The following is a 13682-nucleotide window of genomic DNA, read 5'->3' on the forward strand; positions in this document are numbered from 1 at the left end:
CGAATAGGCAATGACATAATCGTAGTTGGACTGACTGTTTCACGAACTTTCGAGTGACCAAATATTAATATTGTGCACGTAGGAACTTCTTAATGAAACACGCACAAATGGTATATATAATGAGTCTACTTCGTCCTTTACAAAAGATAAGACAACCAATCGTCTCAGAAGAGGAAGTACAAAGAGAAACGAGAGGAAAAACAATCGGCGGAGCGAGTAAAAGTATATTCCCATTCAATACAAACTTCTAGGTGGCCTGCAGCGACAGTTGAATAGCTAAGTTACAGTTGAACCATAAAAAAGAACTCGCAAGATTCAAGGGACTTAAACGTCTGGCTTCCATATCATCTCTGTCAAAGGCAAATGCATTCCCCGCAAGCTTCAAGTGCTGCCTTTTCACAAGCCTTTGATGGAGTATGCAGTGTGGGACTTACAGATCCAAAAACGTAATGGTTTTGTCCATACAGTCACTATCCAGTGAATATGTTCCAGTGATGATCCGAAGGCAGATTTTCTTTGACTTTCTCGAGCCTCTTGAGAATATCCAAGAATGGCGGTCTCTTGTTCATGTCAGCAGACCAACATTGCTCTGTCAATCTAAAAGTAGTATTCAAAAGTCAGACAATCGATTGCTCCCAAAATTCATAAGAATGCAACTCTTGGTAGACATTTTGAGCTCTTTACAACAAATCTTACGTCTATCTATCAATTTTCAGTATAATTTACTCACAAATCTCATTGCAATAAAAAGTGTCATCAACCAATCAAAGTGAAATCATTTTTTTTTTTTCGGGGGGGAAGTGTATCATTCTTAAAGCAAGCTTGTCCTTTAGGATTGAAATTTTCAATGGACTCACTCTCTCAATTCAGGAACGTATCCTTTTGCTCGGAATATAGGTCGATGACCTTCTGCCACGTACTTAGCAGCTTCATATGGCTCATAATTTGATAGGGGTGGATCCCCTTCGAGCATCTGCACATTTCCGAATCCCATAAGTAAAACATTTAAAAGACTCGGGGTTTCTTATTCAACCTGCGTAAAATGGATAATTACCTCATACAGTATCATTGCAAAGGAGAATACATCAACCTTTTTGTCATACTTCCGATGCTTAAAAACTTCTGGAGCCATATAGCGGTCTGTTGTTTCACCCCACAAAAAGTAAGGTAGTAGGACGAAATACTAAGGACAATATATTTGCAATTATTTATGCAATAATTAAACACTTACAGCTCCCTGTTTCGCCCGTCATTTTGTAGACATCATGAGAATTCTGAACCCTAATGAGTTTGCTCAGTCCAAAATCTCCTACTTTCAAGTGGTCAGCATTGGAGTTTACCAAAAGTACATTCCTAAAGCAACAAAATATTGTGAAAAATTGAGCATTGACATCGGCTACATACTTTCAAATGCCAGCAAAAGAAAAGGGAACAAAATAAACTGGAAAACGAAAAGTAACGACAGCTTTGTTATTGATGCAAGAGACATTCCAAGTGGAGCAAGCCACACAGTTGAGTCAGTCTGAGGATTAAATGTAATAACAAACTGAAAAAAGACCTGTGCTTACCTTGGTTTTAGGTCCCGGTGAATGATGACATTCGGCTCATTGTGTAGATAAGCCATGCCCCTGCCAAAATGAGTTTTGCAAATCTATCATAGCAAATATTAAACTCACGCAGCAGACAACTCACAACATAAATTATATGCAATGCCTTCAGTAAGAGAATGGTGGAACACTTCAACACCACCAACAATTTTTAGCAAATAATATTTGGAATTTATAACACGTCTTAAAGAGTATAATTACAGTATAGATTAGAGTTTAGGGGCGGTAATCACAACCCTCATCCCACTTTTCCTTCACTAAAGAAGGATCATATAAGCATAATGTTCATACTCTCTTTCTAGGGAAAAGGTTGGATAAGTCTTGCAATGGTAGAGCAATCCTAGCATCCCATCCTGGGGAAACTTTTAGTCAAACATCACTTTAGCTCAAGAACTCTCCTAACATTTAACCATTCGAAGTTTCTTATATGCTGTGCCCAGGATTGCCTCACACATCCACATTCCACTTTCATTTGGTTACAATTCGACCTTTCAAGCAATATTTCCACTTTTCACTATTTCCTGGAGTTGCATTTACCCAACACACAATAATTTACTACTCCTAGACATAATGCTCCAATTTGTAGTGACCTTAAGGCACTAGATTTGAACCTCATATAAATCATAGATATACCTGGCAATATCCAGTGCAAAGTTAACAGCGGTTGAAGGGCTGAGAGCACCTTTCTCCTTTAGATACTGATGAAGGTCACCCTGTAAAGTAATGTAAAATTAGAATTTGGAAGTAAATTGGCAGCTCATCATTTCCTCATAGTTATGAGTTTCTTATAAAGAATACAAAAGAAGTCAAAATCTAAAAGTGGCGTTAGTATATATACCCCTCGTAGATACTCAGTGATTAACATAAGAGGCTTCCTCTCAGTGACAGCTCCCAGAAATTGCACTATATTGGGGTGGCGGAGCTTCACAAGTAGATTTACCTCGTGCCTGAAGTCTTGACTGAGAAGGGGAAAAAAAATGTGATGAATTCCACTGCACCATGAACCATGCTAATTAATCTAATTTTACAATGCATCAACAGGACCTAATAAATCATATCACCCTGGAATGTCATGAAAATAATCTCCACAAAACTCTGCAGGGAAATGATTGGAGAATGCTCAATTCCAATTGTAGGCTAGAAAGATTCCACATACAATGACAAATGAAATAAATTAAGCATGACCACGACAGAAGCAAGAAAGCAAATCATCCCAACTCCAGGTACACACTCCATATTGCACTCCCGTGACACTTGAAATCAGAAAATTAACTACACAAAAAACATGATATAAAAATAACGCTTACATAACCAATCTATCATCTGAAAGAGAAGGAAGAATTCGTTTCACTGCTACTGGTGTACCTCGCCAACCTGCTTTAAGAATTTCTCCAAAAGAACCCTGCCAGTGTAGGAACTAGTAGTCAGCCCCGTTCAGAACTTAGATCAAGAAAAGTAACATGACAATATAATTTAGCACCTATCTTTCCGGAGTGAAATGTTAATTAATACACCATATGTGAAAGAACACAAACTATGTTAGCAGAACCCCATGGTATTATTACTCAAAAATGGGAATGTACATGTGGAAATTAAAAAAACCAATTGATCTCAGTCAAGTCATGATCTATATGAAAGAGGCTTGCTACAAATGAAATGAGAAATGTTAAATCCATTCATTATATATATGAAATGAATCAGCGCATAGTATAACATTTAAATAGATATTTCAATGAAACTTGTTACTTTACGTGAATCATAAGATACTACGTCCCCAATCCCATTGAACAATCAAATCCTAATTGCACAATCTAATAATGCACTAGTTTTCTAAGAGGGTGTCCTTTTTACAATATCTAGGCCCATGAACAGCTCACAAACCCATGGAACCATGTAAGTATAGCATTTAGGAAACCCATGAGGTTGGCTACACCACATTAAACAAGGGTGCAATGAGACAAAGTGGAAACATGCAGCCAAGTCTCTTTCACCTTTTGAACCAAACCAACCCAACTAGTTCCAATATCAAGAACGCTGCTCACAACACATGCATAATTGGGCATAAAAATATGCAGGAATATGCCACCTACTCTCACCAATATCAAACTTTACCTTTCCTATAACATTCGAATTTGAGAAATTCAACTCAGAAGGATCAATTTCCCAATCACACTTATTTGGCAATGGAGGTGGCACAGGCTTTGGTTCAAAATGGCTCCCGTTTTGCCCCTGCAGCATAAACTCATAATTATTGTCTGGAAATAGAGTTAAAAATCCTGAAAGAATCAATGAGGCAAAAAAAGCTCGTCCAGATCCATCATTAATCAGGCAATGCAGAAGAATAGAGAATAACTGCACATTGAAGCTTTGTGGTCTTTACTAGACAATCCAGTACTACTGCATGCACAAGTAGTGTACAAAAACGAAAATTCACCAAACATAGAGTACGTTTGGATTTAGAGATGAGTTGACTTGAGTTTTGATTTTAATTGGTTTGTAATGATTGTATTGCTGAATTAAGAGAAAAAGTGTGAAAAAGTAATGAATAGTTGAGAGAAAGTAATGATTAAGTAATGATTGTGTTGTTGAATTGTGAAAAAATAATGAATAGCTGAGATAATTTAATATTAAAAATTGAATTGAATGATTAAAAAAAATTTAAAAATTAAAAAAAGCAATGATTATGTTGTTAAATTGAAGATAAGTGGAGTTGAATTGAGTGGAGTTGAAAATTTTTTAAAAAACAAACACATCCATAACTATATTCTATAATCAAGAGCTGAACCAACTAAACAGCAATTTCACCAAGATGGATTATTTGGAAGGATAAAAGGTCAACTGGTTCATATAAACTGTACGAAAAGACAGTCTCAAGCGTTACTTACGATGCACTCTAAGGGCCATTAGTGCGTGAACAACAGAATGAAAACGATCGCAGATTGCAGAGCTAATGAAGGATGACATCAAAGGAGACAATAGACTTACGTAAGATAAGCCACCGTATGACTTTAACAGCTCGATCATGCTGTATTTCTTTGCTCCTTCTGCATCGGCTAGAGGCTGCCATGGCAGAGATTTCAGGCTTTAGATTCACGTTGAAGGACAGGTGCATTGCTTATTTCGTAAACCAATGTCAGCTTTCATGGACCCTCGTGACGTATCAATCATGACAATATGATATCACGCTCTCAGCGAGTTAGAAATGAATACAGATAGATATTACACTTCATCTCGACGTCACACTGTTGAAGTCGTCTCGTCAATCGCCTCGTTCTCGGCGTAACAATTGACGCCGAGAAAGTCAAAGCCAAAAGCCAAAGCCGAGCAACAGTGACGAATGACGATCAATCGATGCACAGCGTATGAATTGCATAAAGATGAATTTAATTACCGTGTTCTTCCAGCGATCCTGGGCGTTGACATCGGCGCCGTACTCGATCAAGCACTTGGCGACGTCGATCCAGCCGTGGAGGGAGGCGACGTGGAGGGGGGTCCGGTTGTCGTAGTCCCGGGCGTGGACGAGGGACTGATCCTCCTCAAGGAGCTTGCGGACGGCAGCGGCGTCGTTCTGGTGGGCGTGCCAGAGTATGAGGGAGGTGCGGCTGACCCGGGCCTTCTCCTTCTGCTTCTCCTTGTGCTGCTGGGCGGGGGGCGGTGGGGAGGAGGCGCCGGGGGTGTCGGAGGGGCTGCTTCCGCCGCTGGCCATGGTGGCGAGAGGAAGGGAGGGATCGAGGCGTTGAGCCTCCTGCTGATCGGGGGAGGAAGAGACGGGAGGGATCACAGGAAGGAGAAGAGAAGGTGACAGGTGTCGGTTGCTATATTTCTCTCTCTTTTATCTTTTCAGCTCAAACGGGGATCGGATTCTCTCTCTCCTCTCCCTACGGGGCTTTCTTTCCTTTAATAGAGGCGCCATTGATGGAAAAAGCAAAGCTCTGCGTCGGGACAATGGTGAGAAAAAAGGATAATAAGTAATTGAAATAAAAATAAATCAATAAGTTTAAAATAGATGGATTGACTTTTTTTTCCTTCCTTTCCTGGAAATGTAACATGCAACATGTATGTATATACGCCCTCCTTGATCGGGAAAATTCGTCTCTCTAGATCGTCAAATTAGCATTGATTACCAAGCTTTGACGAGAAAATTTTAAATGATCCTACTTCAAATAACGTAACGAGGAAGAACCAATAAGAATTCCTTAATGAAAAATAATTATGATAATTATTGGAGTGATTAGTACCAAGTTCCTAGTTTCATACAATTTAATTGGTGCTTCCTCATACCACGTGACGTGGTAGGATCACCCAATAACTTCTCAGCTTTCACGTATTGATCTCACAATCCCAAAAAAAGCAACTATACAGGAGACGATCTCCCCTGAATTATATTGTTTTGAAACGCGTAATTTGACCATTTTCGAGTCTCTTATCTATCGCAACATGAAAGACTAATCTAGATCCTTGCGCTCGTATTAAGGTTAAGTTTGGACATTGATTACATCTTTCTAGTGAGGTAATTTTAGGTTTGTTAGTAGATTTATGATTGATGTCACTGTCGCCTACCGTAATCGCGTCACTTCGGCCAATTCGGTTTTATAGTAAGGTTTACATAGACGGAAAATCTGCATGGATCTGCCTGCCATGTGCAATACCAACGGTTACTTCTTCTTTCTATTTTAGTGTACATGCTGATGAGTTGACCTCAATATTCAAAAATTAGTTAAACTTCCGGAATAGTCGTCCCATGGGTTTCTGACTTTTTATGCGATTTTGAGTGGTTCCATGCCACAAAAATCTTTTGACTTGCTATATACAGCATCGGCACTTCTCTGATTGGTCATTTTTTCCATTTTCTTCAATCAATAAGCTACCTGATTCCTTGGACCATCTCGAAACAATGTAGTCAGAAATGAGTGAGCAAGGAGTCGGATCGACCGGTCAGGCGGAAAATCCCACATGAGACTTTGAAGGGTGGAATAACAACTCCCTGGATGGACAAAGAGGCATGAACTGCATTCCCGACCTTCATGCCGCTCACATATGCAGCAGCAGTAGTTGGCTGAACATCTCTCCCTAATACCCATGTCGGACAAGGCGTCCCATGACAGAATCAAAATTATGTTCTTACCTTTCTTGACCTCCTCGAGGATATGTAGTTGCACGTCCACCATGTCATATATTCACGCCATGGACTAAAGTTAGCTATTCATTTACTGCACCAGTTAAAAAAAAATTGAAGAGAACAGGAGGACGGACTGTGCGTGGATATATACCTATATAATGATTATAACTGTGGGTCGGCATGTGTATACTATACAACATATACAAATTCATGTTACCGTATAAGTTATCAATATTCCTCAACTCCCTTAAAGAGCTTCAATCTTCAAGCGACCGCTTCTTGGCTCTGAGGTTAAGCTCGAGGCTTTGAGGTAGAGGCGGTGTCCTACCCCTACGAAACAGAACCGCAAGAGCCCTCATCTTACTGCAAAGATCGAAGACCTGTAGAGCCAAATACTAGAGAGGTTAGCCACAGAATCTTCGGCAGTTATATTGAACTTTTGGAATTGCAAATCATCTTACTGATGAGGCTTCAATCTCTGCGACACCTTCACAGCCCTGACCTCCTCCTTGCAGCAAGTCACAATATTTAGCGGCTTCGTTCTCATCTTCAAAAACCTTCCCCCCCAAAAAGTCAAAATATGAAAAGAAAATATAAGAACCAAAGGACTACATAATTCACGACCCTGGAATTATTACAAGATGTCAAAGCATAAATTCTGCTGGCTGAATTAATGAATGGCACTGAAAAAGTTGTGGACAAGCTAAGTCATTGTCGATCTCCAACATTCATAGACTGTTATAAGGGCAAAGTTAACTTTCACATTGAGATGACAAATAATGATGCAAATTTGCAGGGAATATTTACACTCTCGAACACTTTAGAAGAATGACGTTTCCTTAGAAAATATAACTTATACAAGTCACGTCTTGATTCAACATTTTTCACTGATATGGAGGAAAAAGAGTTGTTCAAAGTTCTGTCAGTATCACAACGTCATATTTCTAGAAAAGAAAGAGTGAAGGATCAATTTCAAATTCATAATCATTAAGTTCCTCACAAAAGTAGGACAGATAGTGTCCTGTAAAGATCATTTCCGCTTCAAATCAAGAAATAAATATATAGGAATAATATGAAAATTTAGTAGAAAAGTCTCAATATTCCAGCATTTACAACCAAGCTGGAATCAAATCGTAGCTTTCGGCGCAACAATGTAAAAAAATTCCAGTAAATGGTGCAGATTCCAAGCCAGCTTTCACTTATGAAAGTGCATAGAGCATAATCTTCGGAGACTTATCGATGAACAGTAAACATAATCTATTTCAAAAGCTATCAAATGATAATAGTTACTTAAGGATGCCTTGTGTCAGCAGTGAGCTGCCCAAATGAGAGAGAGAGAATATGAGAGAGAGTATGAAAATCTTCCAGCATCGCACTCTGACTCGAAGTCTAAGCATTGCTGAAGAGGAAAAAGCAAAACTAAACAAATGATACAGAATTGTAAGTGACAAAGAGAAACTTACAAGAACCCCCTCCCTGATATCCTCAACAAGCATCTGGAATTTGGTCCCACTTCTCGACTGTTTATTCTGGTTTCCAGTACCAGAACTCCATTTCCTGGCTTTGGAGAACAGCATCCCAAGCTCTCTCTCCACTTCACTGCAGAAAGCTAGTAAATGAGGAAAAGCAATAACCAAAAAAAAAAAAAAATACTTGTACAATAGAGTACAACAATACAATATTAAACCTCCGATTTCTTCGAGTTTTCATCGTGCACAGTTGGTTCTGCCCATGAGTCAACACGTATACTGGTTTCGAAGAATCTCGCCATGGATTGGCCTCCAATACTGGACCGAAACAGAGAAAAAGCAGAAAAAAGGTGAAAAACTTATGACAACGTAAGACAAGACAAGCTCGAACAACATTACGTGCGCACAACTGCACATATCCATGGATACAACATATGCAACCGAACATTGCCTTCGAAAGTAGCACTTCGAAGGTAAAACTATTGCCCCCTGGAATATTAGGTAGCACCTGCAATGGCCCGAACAGAGAAATCATTCTGCAAAGCATGGCTTCGTGCCTCAGCCAAATGAGAAATGCGAGCAACCACATACACTGACGAATCACTATCTAAATCAGAGGGAAATTGCAACTGCAGGCACAATCATCTTCTACAAAATCGAAGTCCCAAATGAACAGCCGAACAGCGGATGACAGTCACACGCCATCCAATACTCAAGTATATGAAGCATTATATACAGCTAGCAAGGGGACAAATTAGAAGTGTCCGAAGGAGCTAACAGAATGGAATGCAAGTGTGAGAAGAAGCACATACCGTCGTAGCTGCTGCTGTCAAAGGACTGCTCGAGGTGCCTCCGCATGTCATAAGCACGGGAGGAAACTCTCTTCACGAACTCGTCGGAGGTCCCTGGGATGCTCCCGTCCAGGTGCAGCGCCCTCTCCACCTCCTCTTCCTCCTCCTCCTCCCTCCCGTCGTCTTCCTCGCCTCCGACACTTCTGCGGCTAGATTTACAGCAGACTTCCGGCAGCCTCTTCCTAGGAGAATCCGGAGCGAGCGGCACGCTGAAGAGAGAAGAGGCCAGCCGAGGGATGAAGCTGCTGTGCATGGCCGAAGTAGAGAGGGACACTCGAGGGCGAGGAAGATGGAGAGGAGGATTGCTCGGAGGAAGGACGATGGAGGAGGAGGAGGAGACTGGGGATAGAGACTCCATGGCCGGTGGGAGATCAGTAAGTGCGTGGATATCTCGGGCTCCTTCTGCACGCTGGGATTTGGCCGACGAGCTTATTGCCTCTTGTAGGGGAAGAATACAGGCGGAGGAGTTCTCTGCGTGAAAGGCTCGTCGTCGGGAAGGAGGAGGAGGAGGAGGAGAAGGAGTTGGCTTGGATCTGTCCGGCGGATTTTTTCCTCTGACAACCTCGGTGTGGGCCCGAGTTGTGAATCAATCCGACGGCTCAAAACAGGGCGCCTCGTCAATGGTTGGTCAGATCGGAGATCTCCGGCGGCCCACGTTTTTTTTTTTTTTTTCCAATTACAATAGGAACACGATGACCTAATATAAGGATATAAAAAAATGAAAATGAAATCTAAATAAAAGAACACAGGTAATTCCATAGATGAGAATCGAATTTGAAATTTCGAAATTGAAACTTCTAAATTACTAGATGAGAATATAGTCACTGCACTACATCCATTTCTCACGGCCCACGTTTGGTTGCATGTTAATATTTGCAATGCATATAAATTTATTTTTCATTAAAAAATGAATTTAAAAATACTACAAAAGGCCCAATTCGCGGCCCTTAAGGCCCGTTTCTCCTACACGGGTTTCTCAGCCCAATGGTCTCCACACGCAAATACGAAGTTCGAAACCGATCAATTAGAGATTGATTCAAATAGTAAGAGAGTTCGATGATCTTATCAGGAAGGTCGGGGGAGTTTATGAGATGTGATTCCCAGTAGCGCAACGGGTGGCACATATGCCTTTCTTGTACAGGATCAAGATGGATACAGTTAGAAAGGATCGAGAGAGTCGAGTGGTACCTCAGATCGCTTCCTTTTTCTTTTCTTTTTTTTTCATTTTACAATGAGGTTTATGAAACTAATACAATAAAACAAAAATTCTAATAGTTAATAAAGCACACAGGTAATCTCATTATGATGATCGAACCTATAACCTCTTAATTGGTTGACAGGCGATGACCTACGTCATTGCGTTACACCTCATCTCCCTTTTCAGTTATTATTAAGCCCAAAATGCAAAACTTAATTCGTGAATCGCAAATTTTGCGTGCTCTTTTCTGATAGTTCTTTGCCAAGAAGATAAAAGGCCGAAGGAGTCCCGAATAGTAATTTAGGAAACGACAGACAGCCAACAGAGAGATCGGCACGCACATACGAAAAGCACTCGCGTTATTTGTAATACAAAGATAATTGGGCATTGCATCAGTATTCAGTCCGCAGGTTCACTGCGAGTGGAGCCACATATATGAAGTCTTATGACACACAAGTCTTTCAAGTAATCTTTATGTACAATACAATATCGGAAAAGCATGGACTAGAATTCTCCAAGTATTCCACTTACAAGGTATGGTTAATGAGAGAGCTTGAAGTAGAGAATGAGGACAATAGCGAGAATGAGAGCTCCAATTATCAACCCGATGATCCACTTGTTCCTCGTCATCCTCCTTGACATGGCAGTCAATACCCTTTTACTCTTATCTATCGCATCGTCCACCCAATGCAGCTGTCAGAACATTAGAGGAACAGACATGACGAAACTCATGAGTCGAAAATAGAACTAATGCCTAAACTGGTCCGAATAATAAAGCACATGTTTTTGCACAGATTATTGAAAAAGACTTACCTTTTCATGGGCATGAAGGAGAGTCTGGCGCTGCTGATGAAGATCCTGGAGGATTGACGCCCCGATTTCCTCCGTCTCGAGTATGGTTCTTCTGCTCTCTTTAATTCTGTCACTGGAATCATTCAATCTCTCGGTTGAAAAAGCAAGCCTTTCTCTTTGATTTGCAGAAGCCTGCAGTACATAAACATATCGGAGGGTAATAGAACCAACGTAAAAAAGACATCACAGGGCTACCTATACCAGGAAAGTCTGCACCCAAACAAAGGGATAGTGATTAAGGCTACGTATTGTATTCAGCCAACCTGATGTTGCCACTGCATTCTAATGTTTAGGTTTATATCAGATGCCCCAACAGAGGCGGTACGAGGTGTTAAGTTTTAGAGGAGTGAATCAACTAACAGTTCAACTCATGTAACACAATGAACTACTACATCAAACCTCCAACCTCTCAAGAGTGGAACCAATCTCAATAGGACCACCATTTAACAACTGAAGAGTAGGTGCATTAATCAAGCCAGGTTTGAAATGAAAAGATAAAATTGATAAGAACTTCAGTTTTCAGGAGACACAGCCATGAGGTTATTGGAGAATCATAGAACTTAAACTATCAGAAGCTCACGACATACCATATGAGGATCTACCATTCCCGACTCCAACAGCTCTTCGCGTGAAGCCAGGTTAGCATCAGGTGAAGAAACCCTTTTGAATTCCTTCTTCAAATTATTCAGATCGGATTTGTATTCTCTAAGCTTAGCAAGAAGCATTGCTTTGACGCTTGGCTGCAAACTTCTAGCCTCAAGATCCATTTTTCGTATCTGGGAGACATAAGGTGACCTATATTAGTTCAATAAAGAATTGCATTACAGCATGGAGCAAGAGCACCTCGAACTAAAACCAAAATCATATAAAGTATTACCAAAACATCAGCTTCATCAAGTGCTGCTTTGATCTCAGAGATCTGTTCAGTCTTTTTGTCTGCAATTCATATTGGCAACGCAGAGCATATTCACATCAGGTAGGGTCCAAGAAGTTCCAACTACTTTGAAAAACAAGAAAGTAGAAAGCCTAAACCCATTGTGCAACAGCTAATGCTTCAAAGCGTTGCAGCCTCATGAACCGGAGATAATCTATGTTTCATTGAAAAGGCGAGGAAATGGATGCTCCTCGAACGTGCCTCAATTTCTATCAAAACGGTCATAAAACTGAATGCCTTTACTAAAATCAACCACGTAAAATGCTGTAAAAGCCAGATAAGTTATTAATCTGAAGGTAAGTCTTGGAAGCTACTCTCGAAGAGTTCATATTTCATCGTAAGCTTACTCAAAAAGTTGATCATCTCAGTTTTTCTTCATCACAAAGTGCAAATTATCGACTCACACTCTGCCATAATGCAGCAGGCGATACTTCCCAACTCGTGTTCAAGGTGGTGACAGAGCAAACATCGAAAGTCTCCATAGTCCAGCGAACATCAGTGCAGTGACTTTAGAGATTATTATAGGAAATTCCTCGTGCAATCACGATTCCAGTTAAGACCACATCGTACAGAAATCAGACATTGTTTGTTTGACTTCCATCTACTATAACATGATCCAATCAAGCATATGTGAGCTATCAAACTAGAATTCGTCGATCATCCCAAGCTCGCATATAACCAATTTCTTCGAGCAAAGAAGCTGTAAGGACGAATAAGCAGCAGGAAACTGGAAAAGAGAAGGTGGATGAAAGGAGAGGGGGGGGGGGGGATCGAAAAACCTCCGTCAGCAAGGAGAGAAGCAGAGTTGCATTTTCTGGTGAGATTGGCGGAGAGCTCGCAGTAACGGCGCTCGTACCCATCGAACACCTCACTCATCTTTCTCCCGCTGGATCAATTCGCCCTCGATCAGAATTCTCGGACTCGATCTCGGAACCCTAGTAATTCACAGCCAGCCAAGCAGTTGGTGTCCTTGTTGGTTGAGGTGGAAGGGAGAGAGAGAGAGAGAGAGAGAGAGAGGTCTCCTGCAACTGCAAGGAATCTGCGATGGCGAAGAGAGACGACTGCTGGTGACTTGAAACCGGTTGAACCGGTAATTGGATTGAGAGTTTTCACTTTTCAGGCCTGTTTGGATTTTGTGGAGGATCTATGTTGGGGTGGCTAATCGATCTGGCTCAGTGGCCGGTACCCGGTTTCCGAATCTTTCAGTAATTATTGGTGTGTTTGGTTTTGGAGTTAAGTAAAGTTGAGTTTTGATTTTAATTGGGTTGTAATGATTGTATTGTTGAATTATGAGAAAAAAGTGTAAAAAAGTAATGAATAGTTGAGAGAATTTGGTATTAAAAATTGAATTGAATGGTTAAAAAAATTGAAGAAGAATGAAAAAGTAATAATTATATTGTTGATTTTTATTGTGTAGTGAGTAGAGTTAAAATTTTAAAAATCGACCGTAAAACTAAACAAGTCAATTATTTACTCTGACTAAATACTAGTAATTTTCAGTTTAATATCAACAAGGAGTCGGAATCTTGAAAAGAACAATCGGTTTTTTTTCTTTTTTTTCTTTTTTTCGGTCACGAAGAAAAGAAAAATTGGTTGTAGCTGTTCTATTTTCAATGGAGAAGACACATTTGGTCTAACATTTATTTTTTCAA

The 13682-nt window shown here is 40.4% G+C and overlaps 3 protein-coding genes across 3 annotated transcripts; all 3 read right to left on the reverse strand.

Moving 5' to 3' along the window:
- Positions 1–89: 89 nt before the first annotated feature.
- Positions 90–5525, reverse strand: LOC116199862 (integrin-linked protein kinase 1). Its single transcript, XM_031530425.1, has 11 exons — positions 4999–5525; positions 4593–4667; positions 3720–3836; positions 2915–3009; positions 2446–2566; positions 2241–2320; positions 1569–1628; positions 1232–1353; positions 1055–1140; positions 858–973; positions 90–597 (listed from the first exon to the last, which is right to left on the reverse strand). The coding sequence occupies exons 1-11, from the start codon at positions 5311–5313 to the stop codon at positions 471–473; spliced, it is 1314 nt and encodes a 437-aa protein (XP_031386285.1). The 5' UTR covers positions 5314–5525; the 3' UTR covers positions 90–470.
- A 1272-nt stretch (positions 5526–6797) lies between these two features.
- On the reverse strand, positions 6798–9584 carry LOC116199907. Its single transcript, XM_031530491.1, has 5 exons — positions 9008–9584; positions 8414–8513; positions 8190–8325; positions 7188–7283; positions 6798–7106 (listed from the first exon to the last, which is right to left on the reverse strand). The coding sequence occupies exons 1-5, from the start codon at positions 9402–9404 to the stop codon at positions 6984–6986; spliced, it is 852 nt and encodes a 283-aa protein (XP_031386351.1). The 5' UTR covers positions 9405–9584; the 3' UTR covers positions 6798–6983.
- Positions 9585–10586: 1002 nt separating this feature from the next.
- LOC116199923 (vesicle transport v-SNARE 12) lies at positions 10587–13070 on the reverse strand. The gene is made up of 5 exons (XM_031530511.1): positions 12810–13070; positions 11974–12032; positions 11684–11872; positions 11058–11228; positions 10587–10937 (listed from the first exon to the last, which is right to left on the reverse strand). Exons 1-5 carry the CDS (start codon positions 12904–12906, stop codon positions 10785–10787), a joined length of 669 nt encoding a protein of 222 aa, XP_031386371.1. The 5' UTR covers positions 12907–13070; the 3' UTR covers positions 10587–10784.
- Between the last annotated feature and the right edge of the window lie 612 nt (positions 13071–13682).

The sequence above is a fragment of the Punica granatum genome, chromosome 3, assembly GCF_007655135.1.
Source record: "Punica granatum isolate Tunisia-2019 chromosome 3, ASM765513v2, whole genome shotgun sequence".
In the NCBI taxonomy this organism is placed as follows: Eukaryota; Viridiplantae; Streptophyta; class Magnoliopsida; order Myrtales; family Lythraceae; genus Punica; species Punica granatum.

Coding starts and splice junctions, on each gene's coding strand:
- LOC116199907 (XM_031530491.1), bottom strand. CDS start 9,404: ATGGAGTCTCTATCCCCAGTCTCCTCCTCCTCCTCCATCGTCCTTCCT. Junction 7,284..8,189: donor ATATCAGGGAGGGGGTTCTT/GTAAGTTTCTCT, acceptor TTGGGGGGGAAG/GTTTTTGAAGATGAGAACGA. Junction 7,107..7,187: donor CAGAGATTGAAGCCTCATCA/GTAAGATGATTT, acceptor TTGGCTCTACAG/GTCTTCGATCTTTGCAGTAA.
- LOC116199862 (XM_031530425.1), bottom strand. CDS start 5,313: ATGGCCAGCGGCGGAAGCAGCCCCTCCGACACCCCCGGCGCCTCCTCC. Junction 3,010..3,719: donor ATTCGAATGTTATAGGAAAG/GTAAAGTTTGAT, acceptor CTACACTGGCAG/GGTTCTTTTGGAGAAATTCT. Junction 598..857: donor TACGTTCCTGAATTGAGAGA/GTGAGTCCATTG, acceptor TACTACTTTTAG/ATTGACAGAGCAATGTTGGT.
- LOC116199923 (XM_031530511.1), bottom strand. CDS start 12,906: ATGAGTGAGGTGTTCGATGGGTACGAGCGCCGTTACTGCGAGCTCTCC. Junction 11,229..11,683: donor GAATGGTAGATCCTCATATG/GTATGTCGTGAG, acceptor TATGTACTGCAG/GCTTCTGCAAATCAAAGAGA. Junction 10,938..11,057: donor TCCTTCATGCCCATGAAAAG/GTAAGTCTTTTT, acceptor ATGTTCTGACAG/CTGCATTGGGTGGACGATGC.